Here is a 24522-nt window from a genome sequence, read left to right as displayed (position 1 = left end):
AGCCCTTTGTTTATTGTATATTTCAAAATATTCCTAAAATTGTACAGATAATTAGGATTAGATACTTAAACCTAAATCTTTCTAACAAAATATTCAGGTGTTGCAATTGATTTTAAACATTTTATGCTTATGTAATTTTTATCACTGATCACAACATTTTCACATATTATCTTTCATGGGTTTAATACTCACAGTATTTTCTATTTTTGTTGCTTGCTTAACCTGACCTTCTATTAGAGATATTTTTGAATTATGTCACTCCAAGATCAGAAATAAATTACATTTAGAGAAGTATATTGACATTAAATCCCATATGAAAAATGTTATAATCTTTCATTTGTCTCCTGTTTACACCATGAAACCCATTGTGTTTTATTTTCTCACTCACTTCACTTACTCAAGAGTTTCCAAAACAATAATACTTGAAACATCCTTAGTTAGAGGGTTACATTGCTATAAAAGCGATCCTGTGGCTTGGATCAAGTGTGGACAACACAGAAACATGCTTTCTTCTTTCCCTGGAGGCCAATCAGCAACATAGCATCAGAGTGGCCCCAACAGAGTGACCTGCCGATGGTCTTCTGTGACAGTGCCAGCCTTGGCATGGTTATTTACACTGAACATGAAATAATAAGGTACCTGACATCATCTCTTGAATTTTATAAATTTTAAGTTTGCATCAACTTTAGCCATATTTGAATGTATTATCATAGCAATATTAAACATTTTATTTGATTCATACTTGTCTGAATGTCCATCCCTACCACGGTGGTTAAATAACATGAGGATATCATTTAATGTAATATCCTTTTCATTTCTTTCTTTGTTACTTGCCCTATAAATTCTTATAATTACTCCATTGCCATAGGATTTATCACTGCACTTAGCTCTGAGACCATATAGCTGTTAACACATATTTACTTTATGTAATGCTTTGGAACTTAGTATTTTTCCCTGACTATTTTCCTAAAACATTAAATATAGATTATCATCAGTCAGCAAATGACAAGTCGTAAGGTAATGGAATTTTAAGTGATACATATAAAATCACAGACGTATGTTTTCAAAACTACATACAAATTTAGTAGGATTATTAAATTTTAATACAATAGCTACTGGAGGACCATTCCTGCACTGTTTTTAATTCTTCCTGGTTTGCATATACACATCTGGATTTGCTCACATACATCTGGATTTGCTCACATGGAATTTAGATAATTAAGTGTAACTTGTTAAAATCTGCTTGTGTTATATTTGTAATAAGTAATAGCTATTCGTAAGCCTAGGCAGTCATGGTGGTGAAAGCATTTCTAAAACGAGATTCCCTTTACTACACATCCATTCCTGCTGTGGACATTGATGGAGTGTTCAATCACAGGACGTCATTATACTCACCACCTGTAAGTGACCATTGCCTGGGCCCCGGCAGCTCAGGCTCTGTGGGGACATAGACAGAAAAACAGGTGCATGATATAGGTGTGTTAGAATATGAAATGTGCTGAAGACCAATGGTAAAAGATGTCCAACTTCATTTAGTGAAGAAGTGGGTGCTCCCTGGGCAAAGACTGTGCTGTCAACATAGTGTTCATTTCTACTCAAGTGTCAGGATGCTGTATAGATAATATTTGAACTTGCTGAAGTCAGTGCAGAGTCCAGTGTGCTGGGCTGGGTGTGTAGCTGGGTGATGGAGCACCTGCTTGTAATTATGCTTTCCATTCCCAGCACCAAAGATAAGTAAATAAGTAAACAAGACAGTTTCTGAGCAGGTCATACCTGTTGATTTAAATTCTCTCACATATTAGTGACGATGTATACTTTGTCCTGGACCTCTGGTAATTCTCCTGGGAGTAGGCAGTCTCCATGAAATTTCCCGAAACTCTTAGTGTATGCAAGCTAACACACCAGCCCATCAAGATGTCTGAGTTGCAAGGTGTATCGTGGTGTTCACCTCTGGATTGCTGGTCTCACAGATACCCATTTCCCGGAGGAACGTCAGTCTTTCCTTGTGTATTAAATGCTCTGCCAAAGAGTGAGCCTCCTGCTAGCAGGAGACTTTTCTGTCCTGTTCACTACTGCATTTTCAATGCCCAAGTGCCGAATCTGTGTGAATTATCACCATGCTGTTCAGAAGGTGATATTCCCATTAACGTGACCCATGTACATTCTCACATCTCAAAGTTCAAGTTTAAATTGAGACGTGTTGGGTCTTCCTGAGCAGCACTGCCTTTGATTCTGTTTTTACCCCTAATGCTTTCCACAGTGGTTACTTCCATTGAACACGCTCATCAAGAAGAAAATGAAGCTTGGCACAGTGGTACACAGCTTTATAATCCCAGCACTCAGGAGGCTGGAGTCAGGGGGATTGTTAGTCTAAGACTAGACTGCACTACGTAGCACCACCCTGTCTCAAAAAACAAAAACAAAAGAAGAAAACGGAAGAGGACTTTGTGTTTAAAACTTTCATTGGTCTTCTGGAAGACAGGCTCACAGAAATAAGTGTTTTTCAATTATACAAGTTGCCTTGTTAAAATTTCTAAGTCACTATAGTCCAAGCATTCTTAATGTTTTCTTATATTCATATTTTGACCCATTACCGCAAAGGATAATAAATTCAGGATTACTTTGTTTGGCTAATGTAACATTTCTATTTCTTCCAGAAATCTAAATATACTGGCCGGAGATATTACAGTCTGGGAAGTACATTGCTCAATTGACTAGAGATTACTAATTAACTTAGAATCCTGTGTTCAGACTTTTTCTTTCTAATACTTATAATCAATCTCTCTTTCTTCCTGAATTTCCAAACACCATTAGTTAAATAAATACCTTGTTTGCATCATGCATCATTGGCTATAACTTTTGGATTCTCATTTGTCCCTAGCTAACAAAATAGTTACATATTTTAGCACTTTTATAAAATTAAATCCCTCTACTCACTCCTGATACTGTGTCCACAAAGCCTTGTCATCATCTGACATTACACAGAGTTTTCATTACCTCTATTTGTGCTGTAGCATTTATGATCAAATTAGCTCCAGTGGATGTATATCCCTATATGAATGGGGTAGACTTTTGTCCAGGCAGATGTCTGTGAGCCATGAAGGACCAAGAAAATCTTGAGATGGATGCAGAATGATTTTATATAGAATGCTTTTATGTCTCTTTGATTTGGGACATGACAAAGCTTCTGAAGGACACACTATTTGGAAAATGTGATAATTTTACTAAGGACAATTAAGTAGTATTTGAAACTTTCCCAAACTTAGCTTTGGGTGTAGACTTTACCTTAGGGTATAGACTTTCTCCAAATAATTTTAAGGTATTTTTGCAGATATACTTACAAGATGCAACTGGTTAATACAATATTCTCGTGGGCATTTGTGGTGGAAATTTGTGTTTATTTGTCCCTTCTCCCTCAGGTGGAGCATCCCCAGAGGTCTAAGAAAGCCGTGTGGCATAAGCTGCTCTCTAAGCAGAGAAAAAGGGCCGTGGTCGCCTGCTTCCGGATGGCCCCCTTGTACAATCTGCCAAGGTCAGAACTTTTAGAAAATTTATAATACACTAAAGTTAGTTTTTCTCTCAATTATAGGTGATAAAAATCTAGCTCAACGTAGTACAGTAGTCCAAAAGAAGGATGGAAGTGATTTATTGGTCATTCTTGTGGGATATTTTTTAGAGAACTAGGACCTATAATGTGACTGTTAAGTAACTTATATACTAAGGAATAGCTTCTCACATATGTGAAGACTTACAGAATGGTTAAGAATGCACCCATTGCAGTCTTAATTTCAAACCAGGCATCTCAGCTTCAGCACTGTACTACATTGGTCAGGTTACTCACCTGACTTTGTGATAGTTTTCTCATATGGCCCATGATGGGCCTGCCTCACAGACTTCTTTAGATGATGTAATGGCTTAATGTATGCAAAGTGCTCAGAAGTATGCTTACCACAGTGTTGTTATCCATTGTTATGTTATTATATAGAGAATTATTAGCATTTGTGGGGAAGAACTGATGCTACACTGACTTATAGGAATACTGTAAGTGAATTTTTAAATTTTTTATTATGATGTATTCATTATACAGAAAGGGATTCCTAGTGACAATTCCAATCAGACTTATATTGCACATTAGTTACACTGCTCCCATCGTCTCTCCCCCTCATCACCCTCCCCATCCCAATTAAAGCAGTTGTGAGAGCTTTCTTTGTTCTATTTCATGTAGGTATATAAATTCCATCAACCATATCCCTCACCTTAATCTCCTCATTCACCCTCCCTCTCCCATTAGTACCCCCCCCACTGTACCTATTTTACACTCATGGTTTTTGTAATTAATATTCAAGTTGATGTTCAAAGGAGTTTCTCAGTGTATCCCCACTGTGGGTATACTTTACTCTGATCTGTTCAACCCCTTCCATTTTCAACAGCTTTCAGTACATATCCTTATATCCTCTGTCTTCACAGATGTTGGGTTTTGCAATATCGTTGTTCCTGTATCACTCTCTCTTCCTTTCCCTCTTTCCCTGAGTTCCATAGAGTAGTTCCACTGTTACAAACACGTTCTACTTCTGAGTTTGTATATGTTCATGTTTGTTTTTGTGTATATGTTTATCTTTTGGAGCTATCTTCCACGTATGTGAGAAAACATGTGGCCTTTGTCTGTCTGAGCCTAGCTTACTTCATTCAACATGATGTCTTCCAATTACATCCATTTACCCTCAAACCACTGTCATCATTCCTTATGGCTGAGTAAAGCTCTGTTGTGTGTATATACCACATTTTCGTGATCCATCATAAGTCGTAGGGCACCTGTGTTGTTTCCATAGCTTGGCTGTTGTGAGTAGTGCTGCAATGAACATCGGGGTACAGGTGTATTGTACTCTAACTTAATGTAAGTGAATCTGACAGACTCTCACCTCATCTTAGAGGCCCAGCAGACACATGTGTTAATAGAGAAGTAACGTGGTCTCTTCAAGTCTGGCTTGGTGGCCAAAGGTGCCATGTCAGCCCTCAGGTGGCTCTCCTAAGACACTGTACTCTTGCCACCCTGAACTTTACGCAAGTTGCACCATATCTACTGTCTTATAAACAGGGTTAAGATGACATCATGCTACAAAAATCTAAAATGTATTAGCATCTTTCTCAAACCCTGTACTTCTAAGTTCTCTGAAGCAATTTTGGTGTCTCCTTGCAGTGACTACAATATTACTCACAATTCACGTTCACATTCCTTTCTTGGTTACTCCTATGTGGCCATTCTCCGTATCACATTAATTTTCCATTGAATGATTTTACATCACTATCCTTCTGTCATGGCCACCACTTCATGTCACTTGCTCCTTGTTTCATATCCACAGTTGATGGGATGCCACACAGGTTGCCATCCCACTGTCTCTCATATGCTGTGTTCAAGATTGTAGCCTCTCTTCTAGTTGGTTCTCCAACCTGATGTTTTGAAGAAATACATTTCGATGCATTTAAGAAACATCCGGGTCTCAACTTACTGAGTCAGGGTTTCTGTGGGGGCCCAGCTTGTCTTTTCTCTAAAAGCCATGCAAGTGTTTCTGATGTCCAGTGCTGCGAATGTGTCCTTTGGTGTGTTGCTCTTGTGTGTCCTTCTTAATCCTAAATCCTGTCTGGCCATTATGTCTGATGAGTCCTTAGCCCACTTTGGTTACTGGCAAGCTCGGATTCCTATCCTGTGGGGGCATCATTTTATCACCTTAACATTTTCTTATGACGTTCCCTTATTGTTATGAAATTCAGTTATTCCTTCTTACATTGACATCTTACCTACCTCTCTCATTAATGCCATGAGAGTTTCACTGATTCTTTGGTCTTCCCTGATCTTTTATTTCACAGTTCGCCATTTATTATTTTTTTACAGTGCTGGGGACCAAACTCAGGGCTTGCACTTACCAGGCAAGTGCTCTTTCACTGAGCTAAATCTCCAGCCCCTAGTTCACCATTTATTTTCAGTGTTCCAATATTTAATCTTCCCTCATACACTCCCAGGATGTCCCTCAGTACATTTTGTTTTAGAATTCTCAGGGCCTGTACATAATGTTCACTTGGACACAGATTAATTCTCTATTGGCATTTATTACCTGTGTTTATGAAGAGCTACTTTATGTAATAATAGCCACCATTTAATTAATACCTACCTAATGCACTTTGCCTATTGTATTTCAAGTCTTAAAAAACTGAAATGGAGGTGGGGTTGTTTGAGTTTTACAAATGATAAAAATGCAAGCCATGAAAGTTGAATAACTTGACATTGGTCAAAGCTTAGAAAAGGCCAAGCTAGGATTTAATCCAAGTCAGAGTGTGGTCCATGGAACCTGGCTCTGTTCACTACAAAGTGTTGCCTCTGAAGAGAAGAATCAAGAATAAGAGGTGTATTTTATTTCAGTTTAGTGCATAGAGGATCCAGTAAGACAGCACAAGTGAATTCCTTTTCAATGTTTTTTGAAACCTTGTTTTGAAATTGTGCTTATCTTTTAGACATCGGGCTGTCAATCTCTTTCTTCAGGGATATGAAAAGTCTTGGATTGAAACAGAAGAACATTACTTTGAAGATAAACTGATTGAAGATTTAGCAGTATGTTTTTCATGGGGTTATAATATGAAAGAGGGTCCGGGTTTGGTGAAACAATGTTAGGAGTTGTCACATAACTTTGAAGAAAAAACCGTCATTGTACTTCTGTGGTCTTAGGAAACGGAATCTCAATTGTTATTCATTCAGTGCTTTACAGAAAAATTCTCTCTTCTTATTCTTAATTATTCAGAATTTAAGATGAAAATATCCAGGTTTATTATTAACTAACTGTAGTTCAGTTGTTCTTATAAACTCTTTCTCAAAGCCCCTTTAACCTCAGAATCAGTATAGAGTATCAAAGTCTAGCCCCTAAAGAAGTTATTCACCCAAAATAAGTTTAATAGTAGCAGAAAGTTGCTGGTTTCTAAAATAGACAGGCTAGAGGATGCTAGACTGGGTGTAGAGGGAGAGGAAGCCATGTCAAACATGGAGGGTGGCATGTGGAGTTCCATCCCACAGTGCTGGGTGTGAGGGGCTGTGTTCCCAAGGGCATTCACACAGGGGAGTGAACACTTCATAAGTTGAGCTGCTGCTTAAAAATCTGACAAAAGCCATTTTTCCAAAATGATTTATGAACATATAGTCCCACAAATTTTCAGTATTGTCAGAGACTTCATAATTTCCAAATTAAGTTTCTCATCTGACCAAGCATGGTGGCATATGTCTAAAATCCCAGCACTCAGGAAGCCAAGGTAGGAGAATTCCAAGTTTGAGGCCAGCCCAGGCTATGTAGCAAGACCCTGTCTCAATAAATAAACAAACAAACAAATACATAATACGCCAAAACAACCCAAAAGACCTCTAATCTGAAAGTTGCTTTATTAATTCATAAATTTTCAGGGAATATAATAAATGAATTAGTCTGATTTTTAAAAGCTTAATCTTGATTAGCCCCATGTTTTTTTTAAATGAACTTAAGTTGTCTTCACAATCAAAACAACTACAGACTATTTAGGTATCTTGTAGAAATTGGTTCAATACCCATAACATCAAGCCTTGAATCCAGGAACGAGCCCAATTGATGAAGAAAGAAAATCAGTCTAAATGGGTACATCCCTGGTCTCACAAAATTCATTAAATTATTCAAGCAAAGCCAGGATGAATTAATTCTACAGGCAAGAAAAATACTTAGTAAGTTTTCTCATTTTTGAAGTTCTATCCAGCAGTAAAAAAATATTTTGTGTTTTAAAAGTAATTAAAAATGAGATAAAAGGGTAGGTAGCTCTTCAGGGGTTAACTCTTTTCACACTCTTCACCTATCATCCTTGGTACAGTACAGGAAAATGTTCCATCTGGTAAGTACCCTGTGGTACTTCCGGTAACGTAGCATTTTTATTGGAAATTTTTATAAATTGAGCCCTTCCTAAAGTGAAAATACCTTTAGCAAATATGCTTTTTGTTTGTTACAAATTAGCTTATAAGAATAGCATTGAGAATTTTTCAATTCTGTAGTCATCCTTGTCCATACTAATTTTTATTCAAAATAATAATTACCTCTCTTACAAGCTGTTTTTAGTTTCACATAGGTAATGTGACAGCCTGCCTATATAACACATTACATTACACTCATATGCTTACTATGCACTATACATACCCAAAACACATAAATATACACACATACACAGCACAAAGTGCGCAGACTTGCCACATTAGGAAGAGGGGGGCTTTTCTGTCATCCTTTGCTCCTGTTCTTCATTTGCTCCTGGATTTGAGTGAACATATCTTGTAAATGAGACATTTTCCAAATTGGACGTCCTTGCAGAAACCTGGGGCTGATCCTCCAGAAGAAGATGAAGCCACTAAGAGAGTCGACCCCCTGCACCAGCTGGTCCTGCTGTTCAGTCGCACGGCTTTGACGGAGAGATGGTATGGTTGGTAGGGTTCACTGGAGGAACAAACAAAGAAATCCATGTCTGTGTCTTTCCTGTCACATTTCAGTTTCATCTTGTTCTTGTCAGAGAACATCTACCAACCAACATCCATTCAGAGTCAGGCTTTAAAACCTACCTCTGAGTTCTGAGTTTTCTAAACAAATTTGTAATAGACTGATTTAGTTGATTCTGATTTTTCTGATGGAATTCCTTTTCTCTAGCACACACAGCCTTTATAAATAAAATAAAGGAACCCAAAGCAAATTCTGGTGCCAAGAATGTATGGGGATACCAATGATGGTGGTGCCAAATTTCCAGGCAGATGGTGTACCAATTTCTAGGTAGACGGTGTGCCATTAGGTATTAGGAAGCTTTGTAGGGCAGTTTAACATGTCACCTCAACTTGGAAGGATCTTGAGGTCTATTTTAAGGATAACTCCCATTTTCCTTTTCTTCTGCATTCTTTGTCATATGATCTCACTAAAGCCACAGAGGGCAAACCTCTATGGACTTAAATAAAAAAATGCATTCTCAGTCCCAGTAATTAAAATATCTCCACCTCTGCTCACTACAGGGGCACTGCAAAGACTGGCTGTGTAGATGGGACACAGGGAAGGTTATAGACCCTTTATCTGCTTCCCCACTTTGTGGAAGTGAGCTGACTTTGCTCGGTCTTCCACTTCCTCAAAATCTGAGAACCATTTAATTATCTACCCAAAGTCCTGAAGAGTTCTGTGACCTCTTTGTATTCCGTGATGATGTGCAATGCTGTCTCTTAGCTGATGTGGTCCATCCTTTCACTGTCTCTCTCTCTCTCTGTTATTTCCAAACTAACAAAAATCATCTCATCCCTAAGCATAGAGCAATTGTCTGGCGTTGTCATGTAATGAGGTATTTGTCTCAAGTGAGTATTTCTCAGAGCTGAAGTTTGAAACTGCTAAAATAGCTTTGCACATTTTAGTAATGTTTTGATGGAAACCTGTTTTTCCTATGTACTTATGGATTCTGTACTTCTTTAGAAAGAGGGTAGTAAGCATATCTTATCCTGTCTTCTTCTTATTATTTTTTGTGTGGCAGTACTGGTGTTTGAACTCAGGGCTTCATGCTTGCTAAGCAGGAGCTCTACCACGTGAGCGACACTGGCAGACCCCCTTGTCTTAATTTTTCAGTCATCATTGTGACCATCTCAACTGTAGCAGTATAATTTGGGGTGTCTTTCCACCAATGTCAAATATCACTTCTGCTGTCAAAAGCTCCTATGTTGCTTGTTTCACATTTTGTATTTTGAAGGAAATTAAAGTTATTTAATTAAACTTACTTGTGCATAAATCAATACAGCATTTATTTTCTGAGTTTTGAGGGCATCTTCTAAAGGTAAGGTAGAGCAGCTATTTGGGTGTCCTGGGGTCTTTGAGTTTTGACTGTAAGATATTCTTGAAGTAGTATTATTGCCTACATTTTGTGTTACTTAATCATAAAAGGAATAGTTGCTAGGAAACAAAAAAAGGTTATTTTCTAGAGTGATGGAATATCCTCATATGACTAGCCTTCTACTTAAAAAATGTTTTGTTTTTCTTGTTTTCCTTAGCAAACTGGAGGAAGATTTTTTATATATGGCTTATGCAGATATTATGGCAAAGGTAAATAAGTATCCTTTCTCATTTTAATGTCTAATAGTTAGAAATCACTTTCATTTGATGAAAGATACAAACCTGTATATTTTGGGATTAAAACAAAATGTTGTTAATTCTTAGAAACATGAGGTTTATGGATTCCTAGTTTTCACATGTTGCAAGAATCTTTGCTCTAACTTCCTGGACAAATAATAATTGTTTCCTACTTAGGCATTTTATTGATGGGGAACTCACTAATTTTCCAAACACTCGTTCATTCAACAAATATTCAGTGGATGTCAAGATAACATGATGACCAAGAATAACTATGCATATTATGTCTTACTGGAGCTTACCATCTGCTAGAGAAGACAAAACTTAAACAAATGATCCTATGAAGTCTGATAAGTGAAATGGTGGAGGAGCCATCAAGAGTACTGGGACAAGGTTATATACCCAGGCATGAGGCCAACTTAAGGAAATTCTTAACTACTGAAGAGACTTGGCCATGCAAAGTATTTTTTTTTTCATTTGCTCCTCCCAATAAGAAGAGCAATAAGGGGATGTGTGTAAACAGACTCAAGCTCTGACTGAGTATCGTGATTTGGATACCATGTACTAAGGTGATTCTGGAACCTCAGAATCATCACAGGCATGGATGATGAGGGAAGATGGCAGTCAAATCCTGGACTGCAATGATAACATTGCCTGCGAGAGATGTCAGACCTGCAACTGGACATTCAGGTCTGCCTTGCAGTATCCCAGGTCAGGCTTCTCAGTGTAGACTTGGGATTCATCAGCAGTAGGTGGTGCTGAAGCCGTAAGAGTGGATAATCTCACCCTTAAGGGAAAGGCAGCATGAGCAGAGAAGAAGGCCGAGGGCCAAGTCTGTAAGCACAGACACGCTAAGAGAAGTATAGAGGACAAGGAACCTGAGAAAATTGGAGAGGACCTGAGTGTGAGCTGATAGAGGAGCTATAGAAGGAAGTACGTAGTCAACAAAACTAAATTGTGCTGGTTGTCATCCTTCCTGCACAGGCTCAAGCTGCTTTATCTAGTGGAGTGGGTTTTTTTTTTTTGGCAGTTTAAGTAACCACACAGAAGTGTCTGGATGATATCATCACAAATTGAACACTCGGTAATGTTTCCATACTAGAGTGTCTGACTAAGAAAAACTTTTCTTCCTTTTTCTCACTTTTTGAGATATTTAAGACACACATTACAACACAACTTATGTTCCATGTTTTGCTGGTTGAAATGATATAATACCAGATCACTGTCTTGTTAGGTTGGTCTCTCTCATCCATTAGCTCTGTTAGATTTAAATCTGTATGGAAGTTTCTTGTTTCCCCCAGTCTTTTGAGGAGCTATGTGGTCAGAAAGGCAGCTGAAGAATTTGTAAAATATTCTTCTTTTGCTGAATGAAATTTCTAGCAGATAACAGCGAGTTCAAGTGCCCTTTTTGTTAATTTATGTGTCCTCGTTGCTGATTTTAAAATTTGTTTTGGATAACTGAATGGTCTAAAGTATCCTCCATTTATTTCCTATTTTTTTCTTCTAAATTCTCTCTGTTACATCTTTTGCCCCTTTATGTATGGAGCATATTCACTTTTTCCTTCCTGGAATATAATACCACTCTTCCCTAACTAGAACTTACCATTGTGATCCAGAGAGCCAAATCCTGTATTTGGGTCTAATAATACTCCATTTGTTTAGCATTACCATGCATATTACGTGGATGAAATTGCTATTGAAGACCACCCTCCCATAGCCACACATCCTTCTATTTCTGTCTAGGGCATTACAAAATTGCTAGAGATCTGTTTGAGTTTTCTTGTGGTCCTAGCATACGTAGCACCTTGCCCCAAGAGTGAAAATGTGACATGCCTGTGTACTTACCTTTATTTCCTCCTTTGTAGACCATGCTCACATGGTTATTTTTCTAGATAGAAGGGATGACACTCCAAACATATTTGTTGAATGAGTGAAGGAATACGCAAACTTTTAGCATTTATTAGTGAGTGGGTAGAAGGATCACCTTTGCTACCCTGCCTCCTGTCTCGAGTTCATCTCCAAAACTGTACCTCATTGACTTAAAAGTGTTTTTTTTGATTTGCAACTCATATGTCACCATTTGCTTCCATGCACATCACAGATGCACTGAGCACTTACCAAAAGTAAAAAATGACATAGAATGGTTGGAGCAATCTAATGGCAACAGGCAGTAAGTTTCCTCCTGCCATAGATACTGCATCCTGTGGACACCATTATTCTCCAAATTCCAAACCAGGATAAGAGTAGCAGCTGAGATTTTATCAAAAGCTGCCTATTTTTCAGACACTTTTTCCCAAGTGGCAAATGTTTTACAAATATTAACACATATACTCCTCCGGACAACCCAGATACTCTTTTCGCTAATCCCACCTTAAATATGAAGAAAGTAAGATACAGAGAAAAGTAACTTGCCAAGTATGAACAGTTAATTACTGGCAGCATTGGGGTTGAACTCTGTCCCCTCAGGCCATTGTTTCTACCAGCTTTTCCTCTCTGCCTCTTTAGCAAGCAAGAGTTACAGCTGTAGGAATTAGATAAGAATACATTCATGGCTTAGCATGACTCCTTTTATTGTGTCTAGGGAAAATAATGGAAGAGTCCAATTTTATCATTTTTATGTATAAAGAATAAGCAGAATTTCACTTTCTTCCTTTGGGTGAGAGACAACAGAAATGAACTTTAAAGGATTACAGATCACTTTAATTAGTGGGTGTGGCTTTCTGCTAATTGTGAGTAATGTCTGTTGTGTGTACCTGCATTAGTGTAAGTATGGCAGCATAAAAAGAGAACAGGTCCTTCCTCTTTAAGAAAGATTGATGTTTGGTTTGAATGAGGCAAAGACATGAATAAGTGTTATCTATAGCATGAAACAGACCTCATAATTATCTCTGCCATGTACAAAATAAGCAGCTAAATATTTTAATTTTGCAAAAGTATAGTATATAGAATATCATTTTATTTTAGGTCATAAATTAGTCGACCATGTTGTCTAAATATAATTTCTAGTGTATTTGTTTAAACAATATTTATGGTAACTTAATACAAGCCATTTGTGATGATAAATTAATACAGATCATTTGTGTTTATGTTCAATGATTTTTTTCTACTTTCTGCCTCACCATATTCTTATCTGCTTTTTTTTTTTAAACCCATTTCAGAGTTGTCATGATGAGGAAGATGACGATAGTGAAGAGGAGGTGAAGAGCTTTGAAGTAAGCTAGATCTTTCTAGAGTTGGCCTTGCTCTGCTTGGAAGCATTGTTTCATAGCTTATAACTGACTTTATGTTTCTTGCTCCATGGCTTATTGCAGCTTATTGAGTCACAAGGACCTGCATGTCAGAGCTGGATGGACAAACAAACATGAGTCCTAACATTTGCTGAAGTTAAGACCAAGAAGCATAGGATAGCAGAGTCATAGAACGAAGCCCATATGTTCAGAATGAGTGTCCCCAACACCTCAGAGATGAGACCACTTCAAATTGTTCTCATCTCAGTAATATTTTGATCTACAATTTCCAACAGACATGTGAGGAAAATGATTGAAGAGCAACATGACATCAAGTTTTTAATTATACCTTTGGTTTGGTATTTTTCTCCTGAATTGAAGTCTTAAAGATCTGGCCTCTTGACTTCTGCCCAATTTGGCACTCATTCCATGCACATATGTAGGTGCTTGCACATGGTGTCTTTTGCTTGCATGAGGTAGGAGTGTGTATTCCTAGGACTAGATTCTATTTTATGATGATTTTCTCAAAAATTCTCAACTTTTAAGTATCTCATATGATTCGAAATGCTGCTTAGTGTTGATTAGCCAGAAGAAAAGTTAATGTTATATCCCCCTTGCCACTCTTCTTATTTATTGGCTACTCCTTTTTTTTTTCTTTTTGAGTTTTCAAAAACAAATTCAGTGGAAGGAAATAAAGATTAGAGTCTTCTTCCTATTAATTTTCATTTCTGGACTTTGAGCTAGAAGTCTGGAAACATATCAATAGCCAGCAATGAGTCTTTAATTATGGTGGACCCACAAAAAACTGCACAGCCAAGGAATGAACTCAGAACACTAAATACGGCTTCCAGGAACAATATGTCTGAGCATGTCTGCAGCACTGAAGTCAATATGCAAAAAGATATATAAAAATGAAATAATTTGATAATTACCCATGACTATTGCTGGCTGAAAGAAATGCCATGGGATTCACTTCCCATACGACACTATAATCTTTTCTAATGTGTGTGTGTTCTAGTCTCAGATCCATCTTTATTGGTAGGAGACAAATTAGAATGATCAGGGCACAGCAGATAATATTGTTTTCCTGACACGCACACCATTTACGGTCTACCAGTTGTCTTCAGAGCAATTGTTTATTGCTATTTTGCTTCTTGTCCTCATCCTTCCTTAAGGTCACAGGATCCCAGCGCAGCAAGGTAAAACCATATATATGTGTGCATGTGTCTGGGTCTCAGTTTCAGTTTCTTGTGACATTGACTTTTGTTAGACCCAACATCTTGGACTCTTTCATAATAAAAGTTCTTGAAAATCCTTCCTACAAGTTTGTAGCTCCAATACAATTAGCCTCTTCTTTGGTTTGTTCTTCTTGCAGTTTAAATGACTCATGATTTGAAATGTATCCTTCAGGTCAACTTTGAGCTGCATACTGTACTTGATAATAATAGAATCCAGCCCTTTACTGGATAAACTTTTAGCTAGGACTTTTCAGCACAACCTCTGGCCTCATCCGTCTTGATGTTTTTTTTTACACCAGTCTCCCTGCTTGAAAACAGACTCGGTAACTGGTATGGCTGGTGAGATTGGAGAAAAGTCTGCTTTTCATTGTGATATTAGTTCTTTAGTTAGTATCTGGAGATGACCACATGATTTCAATGTTTATTTTGCCATTTCATTAAAGGGAAGAACAAGGTGACCATTTCTATCTCTTATTATCTTAAATATTTGATCTGGAAAATTTGCTAAAAGAAAACATTTTGATCTAGAATTACAAGGCAGTTTAACTTTGGCAAAGAGCCTGTTGAGCTTAAATTTTATTTTCATGAGGCTGTTTAATGGGAGAATTGACCATAAATATCTGAGGCAGTCAACAAAAATGAATTTAGACAGTCATGAGCAATCTATTTTGAAGAAACAAATTGTAATGTTTCTAGCTCACTATTGTATTTGGAATAATATATTGTTTCTGTTACATATCTTGATCCTTGGAATGTAATTGTATAAAGATACTATCAGACGCAGCTCTAATTGATGGGTAAAAGGGTTAATGGCCATAATACTTACAATGTATTATGGGTTTCCATAGTAGATAACAATGGGCCCAAAAACAAGTGGATAGATTTTGACTTTTTGTCACTGATTGTCTCAGAATTCCTGTGAATTGTTTGGGGAATCAAAACATGAAAGAGCCACCTAACATGAACCAACAGACTTAATTTCCTATTCAGCACACAAGTTCATGCCCGAGACTGTGCCAGTGTCTCTATCCTGAGGGTGGATAGGACAGGCCAGGATGAGACATAGTTGCTGATGAAGAAAACAATTTTATTCTGAAAGAAGAAGGCAGTTTTCAAGAGATCTGAAAGCAAGTCCAACTTGATGAATAGGGCTAACGTTAATGACTTTGGAGAGACTTCTTATTCAGAAAGAATGAGCTACCAGTAGAGGCTTAGTGTTTAAACACGTAGAATTCAGACCAGGCTAAGGATGAGACTCAGGCACCATATGAGCCTGACCAGGGAGAAAAGGAGGACTACTTTTGGATTAAGAATGGTAGGCAAAGGCTGGTGGAGTGGCTCAAGTGACAGAGTGCCTTCCTAGTGATGCATGAGACCCTGAGTTCAAACCCTGGCACCACTACCAAAAACAAGAAAAAAGAATGGTGGGCCAGTTCACATAACTGTGAAACATGGTGGTTAACCCCAAATTAGGAACTATAGATCAGCATCTGTGATGGCCCCGGCATGACACAGGGTTTTAAAGTTGTCAGCAATTACACCATATTCTTAAGTGTGACACATATACCCCATTTGGGGATTTTTACTCTCTAGCCAGTTATTTTACTGATCTTCATGTGATTTGTACTACAACTTCTTACCTGTGCCTGGTTTTGTAACATTTTACTCTTTACCAAGTATATGCTCTGTGACTAAACTATACAAAAACTTATAGTTGAAAGACAGAGCTGTATATAGTCAATCACCTATGAGAATACACCTTATTGAGGCTGATTAAGTGATACCATGGAAACACTAACTGGACAATTAGATTATTACTTTCTTTATAAATGTAGTATCTACCAGACTTCTTACATTAAGGTGTCTGGTTCCTTGGCACAAATTTTATATGCAGTCTAATAGTGGAATTTTTCATGCAAATTATAATGAATCTAAAAGGTCGTTTGGCAGTTTCAGTAACTTTTACACTAAATTATGTTTAGTAAGTTTGGAAATAATAAAAAGTGTGTGGCCAATGAATTTTATCTCAAATAACTGGCTGACTGTAGTTTCTGCTTAAATTCGTTATCTGTAAAATATTCAACCTAGAAATTGAGAAAAGAAGTAGATGTATTAAGAAGTGTGGTATTATAAGGAAATTTTCCGTGAGGAATATAGGAAAACTCAAGAAACATGTAAAAGGCAAATTGGGGCTGAACTTCAAGTATCTATCAGCTCTTTTTTCTTCTACCATGTGTATGCTTCATTGATATGATTCTGTTAAAATTTTCCTCATTTAGCTGGATAATTTAATTCCTTATTTCATCTAAAATGAAACATAAAATGTGCTTTCCCACAGCTACTTATTTAATGACTTGATGGTATATTTAATTATTTTTTTGGATTTATGGCTACTTCAATAAAAAAAAAATCCTAAAAAGGACAGTTAAATCTTAGAAGAAGCCAGTATACCTTACCAGGTATTGGCAAAGTCCATTATTGCACTTGAGTGCTTTTTAGTTTTGAATTTTTCATGAGCCAAAGCAAATAATAAGAACACATAAGTAATAATGTTTCTGTTCAAATAAGTTCATTTTTCTGAGCACAATGAATTTTTTTCTGAACAAGATCATCAAAGAACTTTGGTACCACAATGGACCATGTTTGTAAGCAATGATTTCATAAAATACCTGGGAACACTCTTCAGATGGCTTGCCCTTGTCAGGAATCTGGGTCATGACTTTAAAATGATGACTGAGTAAAAGCACTTCTGCAGATTATTGAGGGACTCTCATGCAGACGTGTTACTCACTGAAAAGCCCTTATTAATGGCACTGGAGCGTTGGTTGGTACGCGGGAGGAAGACAGGCAGCATTGACTTCTTTTCTAGGTCATCGTTCTCAAATAATTAAACAAACTGTATCTTCCTTTTCATCACAGCCCAGCTCCTAACTCAGAGATAAATTGTATGAAGTCCTATTTTCTGTACTTTGGATTAACCCAAAGTCCAAAGGCACAATTTCTTGTGTCTTTAATATTAAATGTGCCTGTGGCAGAGTCAGCATTCTGTGAAAAGTTTAGAAGGCTAGCATGTTATCTCCTGGATGGGCCTCAGGTATAACTAAAATGAAATACTTTCTAAATTACTCAGGTCCATAGCCACTCCTGCTTCAAAGGATGTTTCATGAAGTATGCAGGAATCAACTTGGGAGCAAATCTCTTAAAAGCTGATATTATCTAGCTTTACCTCAGTGATAAAGGAATTTTTTTTGGGCTTCTACAGTGGTGTAATAGTGAATAATTGCTTTTTTGGTAATTTTCAATGAATTAATTGACTATAAGATGTTCTGTCCTCAACAGCTATATAATTTGTTCTTTGAGTAGAATTTTTTTAGACAAAGTGAACCTTTAAATGCCTAGAAATTGAATATATAGCCATGAATATAAACTAGCCAACTAGTTTTTGCTTTTCTCAAGAAAATTACAATTCTTTAGTTCATACCACAGAAGCTATATACATCCAAAATATGGACTGATGTGTTATTATGGAGTCATAGACGGGAGAAGAGGAGGGAATTTTGTGGGATATGACCAGAGGGACCAGATGTGTCATGTGTCAGTGCATCTGGGGGATGAAGGATGAGTCTCTCTCATCTTGTGTTGGTCACTGAGCTCATTTTTTCATGCTTCCTATTCCTGGGGAAGTGGGATCCACTTAGGGATCAACCTGTCCAGTGCCCAGACCATTCAGTCTCTCCTTACCCAGCAGGAGATCTCCTTGGTGAATGGGCCTGGGGGTAGCATCCAGTTTTCATAACCACAATGTGGTATTAGGCATTTGCAAGTCCATTTGGCTCAGAATCAAGGCAAGTGGCCAAAGCTTGGAGAGACAGGAGTTAGGCAGAAGTAGGGTGCTGACCCTGGTCCTGGAAACTTCCCAGAAAGCACAGTCCTCTTGACTGTATGTGACAATTCATGCATATGAATATGGAAACTGAAGTGGTAGACATATATAGAAGATGTATATTTAAAGGGAGAATTATGCATATGAAAATATGCAGAAGAATTCGAACCATGTCATTTTAAAAATCACCCCAGTTGATACATTTACTTTACCAAGTTATGAACAGTCAATGGGTCACTAAAAGCAAGGATACTCGGAAGAACTACCTTTGTTTGAATTTCAGCTCCACCACCTACATGTATGAACCTAAATGTCAATTTCCCTGTCATAAAATAGGACTAATTTTAGGGCTTATAATGTCTACTTCATAATGGTGTCATGAACATTAAATTAATACATATAAGGTTCTCAAACCATTGCCTATCACGCAACAGTCTCTCTAAGTATTTGCTGATATTATTAATTTAATAAATTTTACTTCCTCTGCTAAAAACAAGTCATGGAAGCCCATGAGAGAACAAGCTACAGTACAGTGAGCAAAGAATGACTCATACCTTGCAGGAGAACTGACTTTTTACCTGAGTGCTGTGTGGCCTCCAGCAAGTCACTTTTACCACTCTGTATCTCAGCTGCTGCGTCTTAGAATGAAGAGTTCTGCACTAGAAAGTCTAACAGACGTTCCTTGTTTGCTGTTCATTCAGAAGTTGTCTTTTTCAGGGCCATTTCACAATTCTAAATTTATAAACACTGATAAAGGCACGCAGATTTTCATTAGTTTTCATTTGCGCTTTTGTGGAAGAATGAAAAGGAAATAAATGCTTTTTTTAGAATAAGAACATCGTAATAAAATATTTTGTAGAAAATAATGTCTACACACCTTTTCCTAATTTGGTAAAGTATCACATAATAATGCACAGGACAGTAAGATAAAGGGGAAAAAAAAGGTATTGAGGGCCCCAAATGAGAACTTTCCAAGAATAAAGTTAATCTATAAATAAATGCAGGCTGTAGAGACTTGTCTCTTGCTGTGGATGTCAGTACTTTTGAATATAAGCTTTCTAGGAGCCAACATGAAATTGCATAAATTTAATAGTCCATTGTATCAATAAATGAGAGCCAGTCGTCTTGTTTGAGAGAAACAAAAATTCTTAAAGTTAAAATCCAATAGCATTCTCCACCCCCTCACCCAGGAACAGCATATGATCTTAAAAAAAACCAACCAAACAAAAACCAAAAACCACATCCTCAGGAATTCGGTCAAAATAATTATTTGAGAATTTTCACAATGAAGTCCAGCTGAGGATGGATTGGTCTAGGAAGGGTACTGAGTATCAAAGAATGGAAGGAAAATGTGTCCTTAAGACAGTCTCAGACAATTCTTCCTCCCAGCTAAGCAGGCAGCCGTGGCTAGGGACTGGGGGCTGCGCTAAGTACTTAAACTGCAGCTGTTTACCCAGAGCTGATCTGGGTGACAATTGAACAGCATTTATTAAAACTGAGAATCACAGATGCTAGAGTTGTGGCTTCTCAAGTTACAAATAATGCGTTGTCACGATCCATCCTATGATGAAAGTTACTCTGATTTTTCATTTCTCACTATTTAATGTGACATCCATCACTGGCAGGATGAAGCCACAGCTTCCGATTGTTGGCGGCCACCACTTAAATTATTGCTCTTGTTCTTCTTAAATCAGACTTTGCCAGTAGAGGAAGAATGGCATAGCACTTGCTTTCTGGATTCAAGAGCTTTAAAGAATAAAAAAGACAAACAGGCAAATGAAGGCTGTTTTAATTTTGTGCTCAAGATAACCCACGCTCCTTCTAAAGATTAGCTTAACTTTGCTAATTTGATAAGTTCTGATTTCAGAACTATTCTTGCCTCACTTTTTAAGGTCTCATTTCTGGAGCTTTTTGTGGTATAGAATAAATTGTGTCCACTGGACCCTGATAGTCGTTTTCACTCAGCTGTTTTTATTGCTTTATCATGGTTCTAAATTAGTTCTAAATATGCTGAATCCAAAGGAAACAATATTCCACCCAAAATGTAAGTGATCTAAGATCGAAAAAGTGAGTCATAAAATCATATTACACTCTACATCTAAACATCAGAACCCCCAGCAGAAGAAGTATATGTCTTTAATGGAGTATTTCTGTTGTCTGAGTATGTTAGTAAAAGTTTGATTTAACTTTTTGCTTAAACATTTTCTCTGAGTATACATGGTATTTTTTCCTCTCTTCTGTTTTTGTTAAATAGAAAGCATGAAAAACTATGGTCATCTTAGTGAGAAGCAGGACTTTGGAAGGTTATCACACTATTTGAAATTACAGCAGCAAAGAGAATGGATAATAACGAAAGGTATAGGCAAAACAGCACATGAGCCAAAGCCCACAATTTGATAGTTGCTGTTTCCTATTAGTATAATTCCAAAGACCCATTTGGCCATGTACTAAAAGCAAACTCAATAAATGTTCACATTGTCCTAGTTTTGAAGCTCCAATTGCCAATCCCATGATGACATCATTTAGTTGTCATTTATTCATTTGGAACATCTGTTCTGAGCTACATATCAAGCATAGTACAGTTTATGTATATGGGTTTCATAGTTAAAACCAGGAAAAAAGCTATGGCTACTGCCCTCATAAGTCTTTTCTTCTATGAGACTCCATATATGATTATTTAATTCTCTAAAAATTTTGGAAACCATCCATTATTAAATAAAGTTATAATCTTATAGGTTTTTTTTAATAACCATCAGTCAGTTCTGCATAAACATGACTAATGTGCAGCTAGTTGAAGTGGAGAATGAGACTCTTGGGGATGGTTTTGTTTTTCTTTAATCTGAGTTGTTCTGTTTGTGTTGCAAACACAAATTATCCGCCCTCCATGTTTCACCCCTTTCATCTTTGTTCCCATAGTTATCCAATTGAATCTTCTAGTTTTCAGACTTGTTTTTTGCTAGGAAGATTGAGATTCTTTATCACCTTGTAGAAAAAAGCCAAGTAACTGGGTTCTTGGATGTGAAAGTCTGGGAAAGTTCTTCAGAACTTCAGGTTGCCTAATTTAAAATATCTTCTCATGTCCATTTTGGAGATGAACTATTTTTCCTCAAGGATCAAGGGGCAGTTATAATTTATCATTCTTATTTAAATACTTTTCCTCAAGTCGTTCAAGAACCAACTTTTTTCTTCAGGTGTATCTAACCCCCCCACCGCCCCTTTTACCAGTTTAGTTAGGATAAGCGCTGATAATTCTTGGTTGTTCCTGACAATCAGAACTTTTTGCCTAGGAGGAAATTCAAATTGTGGAGCTGCTCTTGTTTTTCTTAACCTTCCCTTAATAGCTGAGAATAATTTAATGACTAAAATGCTGGTGGAAGACATAAGGGTGTTTATCTAAGACTCTTAGACAGATAAAGCAGAGTATGTTGTTGGAAGGAAACACCATTTTAAAAGGCACTGTCAAAATTGTAATTCAGTGTCCGTGAGTAAGATTTTTAAAAGGTCTGTCTCTCATGCACTGTGGGAGTGCATGCCGTGGGAGACTGAGGCAGCAGGATCTCGAGTTCCAGGCCAGCTTGGGCTACATAGCAAGACCTGTTTCAAACAACAACAATAATTTTCTAATCTGCTCAGAAAAGCTAATATGCTATAAATTTTAAGTGCTTTTTTTCTTTCCTTGTAACCTATCATTTAATTGACTGATATCATCCTGGTTTAGTTTTCAAGACTTTTTTTTAATGGATAAAATTTCCCTGTGGCAAAATTAAATTACCTGCCAATAAGAATTCTTCAGGATAGGGCATAGGGAAGGAATTAATCCTGCAGAGTTCTGAAGAGAGAGCCATCAGCTCAGTCTCACAAAGAATAAATTCAGCAAAGAGGTTGACCTGGTGGCCCCTCTTAATGAAGTATAACTTTCTGCTTCTTGAGCAGTGTTTCTATTGGCTTAGTTACTTTTTCAAATGAGCCTCATCATCACTTCTGAAAAATTCATCATTATTAAAATTTAGATGAAAGATAAAAAAAGACAAGAGTAATCTTTGTCCAGGGAGTTTCTTTCTTCTTCTTCTTCTTCTTTTTTTAATAGAAGGTCATTGGAATTCATATATCAGGTGCGATTTCTGTTATGAAGAGGATGCTGGGACCTTGGATCTATTGTACAAGTGGTTCTGGCAGAGCTGGTAGATCTTTGAATTTAGGTACCCACTGTTGGAACCCAAAAGGCAAATTGTTAGGTTTTTTCTCTCAAGAGTTGGTGGCATGCTGCCATTTTTCATCTTCTGTGGGTTTCTGGACACATATCTTTCTGTGTTCACTAAAATAACCATTGTTTCTGACTCTCTGGCCTCTTTAGATGGTGAAAATGATAGACCAGTACTCCAAGCTAATAATTTCTCATCATTCTCTCACTAAAAAACTCTTTCACAAAAGGAGTTGGTTAAGCAGTAAATGAAAACTCCAGTTTAGCTCTAGCAATGGGAGGAAAGTAAAAGATTGTTGGGTCTAAAGGAAGAATCAAATGTTGCTCAATTTTAAGCCACAGCTGAAGAGCAAACGAAAGGGTCTTCTTTCAGTTTTCCTGAAGCCGTGTTGTGAAGACAGTATGGTTTTGTGTGTCTGTGTGTTTCTGTTCCTGTTTTGTTTTTGACTTCTCAGGAAGAGGTTTAAACATGAAGGCAAACCTTTTAGAAGTTAGCATGCTACATCTGAAGCACAGCTGCCTCTTTTTCTTTTCTTTTCTCTGCTTCCATTCAGGCCTATCACATAATTTAAGAAATCAATGAAATTTAAGCACGGGAGCTTTAACTATAGTGTGAAAAAAACCCTGATCAATTTTGTTTTTACAGCACGATATTATCAAAGATTTAAGAAACAAATTTGCCAGCCTCGGCGAGAACTCTCTGGTAACAGCATAAATGTCTGTGTTGGTTGCTTTGATTTAAAGGTTTCTTTTTTCTTCATTTGTTTGAGCCCATTTCTTTCCCCCTCCTTTTAGTTCACTTTATTTTTCATATTCTGTAACTAGCAAGCCTTCATTTTTTAAACCTCTTCCATCTTCCAGTGTCTGTTGTCCGTACTTTGGATGGAAAGTTTACGGTAGCAAAGCTGTTGCTCTGGCTACCTCTGCTGCAACTCCTACTGCTCTTAGGTCATATATGTTTTGGCCGTTGTGTTTACGGACATGATACTAATTGAGGGCTTCATGTCCATTGACTAAGCTTTTTCTATCACGCCATTGATGGACACGCTGTCATAGGGCTCTATGCAACTTATACTGCTTAGTTCCGCCTCAATTGTCCAGCGAACTGGATTGCTCGAGTGAATGCTCATCCCAGTCTTAAACTTGCTGTGCCTTTATATTTTCTCATGTTTAATTTCCTCCTTTATGTTCGCAGTGGTAGCTTAAGTGGAAAAGAACCAACTCCAGCCCATTGCTCAAGCAGTGCCATGCAGTACCCTCTGTTACCAGCAGAGAATGCAAAATATAAAGGCACACTGCTTCTCTTATTGTTTGGAGGTCCCTGGGGGGATCGCCTCATAAGTCCACAACTCAGTTGAAGCCGCCCTTTTGATCCATATCAGCTTTCAACTTTGCTTAAACTCCAAGATGTCTCAGTTAATGTTTTCCTGTGATGCAGTGATAAACTTGCAACCTGAGCCATTGGCTGAGCAGTATCAAGTTATGGCCATGACATAGGAGATTATTAAAAAAAATGTGACCAATTTATGCACAAATGTTTCAATCGGAAAGTTCAAGTTTCAATGATGAAGTACAAAACTGTGATACAGGCTTTGGACGAATCAAACAATTAAAATTGAGAAAAATCCATCCTGGTAAACCAGAACCAAAAGTATATTGGGAAAAATATCAAGGGAAAAAAAAAAAAAGCCAAGAGTTGACTATGTGACTATCTGTCTGATAGCATTGTTGGTATTGAAATGGTCCATAATGTCATAGAGCCCATGTATGAAGAGATGACTAAACATATGGTCTGTAGAATGCTGTTCTGTCTACTGATAGCCACGACATAAAT

The 24522-nt window shown here is 37.4% G+C and overlaps 1 protein-coding gene across 13 annotated transcripts in view; it reads left to right on the top strand.

Annotated features, from left to right (window-relative positions):
• The window catches only part of Ryr2 (ryanodine receptor 2), a 591935-nt gene that overhangs the window by 506024 nt on the left and 61389 nt on the right, over positions 1-24522 (top strand). For 7 of the 13 annotated variants that reach the window (XM_074056805.1, XM_074056797.1, XM_074056802.1 and 4 more), the window contains 7 exons: positions 2658-2694; positions 3421-3532; positions 6508-6604; positions 8364-8467; positions 10061-10112; positions 13298-13351; positions 14542-14565. In XM_074056805.1, coding sequence (XP_073912906.1) covers positions 2658-2694; positions 3421-3532; positions 6508-6604; positions 8364-8467; positions 10061-10112; positions 13298-13351; positions 14542-14565 — 480 coding nt within the window. Of the gene's footprint in view, positions 1-2657; positions 2695-3419; positions 3533-6507; positions 6605-8363; positions 8468-10060; positions 10113-13297; positions 13352-14541; positions 14566-24522 lie in introns of all 13 variants that reach the window. The other 6 variants (XM_074056803.1, XM_074056799.1, XM_074056800.1 and 3 more) reach the window with 3 other exon arrangements.

The sequence above is a fragment of the Castor canadensis genome, chromosome 15 (genome assembly GCF_047511655.1).
Source record: "Castor canadensis chromosome 15, mCasCan1.hap1v2, whole genome shotgun sequence".
NCBI lineage: Eukaryota > Metazoa > Chordata > Mammalia > Rodentia > Castoridae > Castor > Castor canadensis.
Note: the sequence above shows the minus strand (reverse complement) of the source record. Positions and strands in the feature narration are given on the sequence as shown.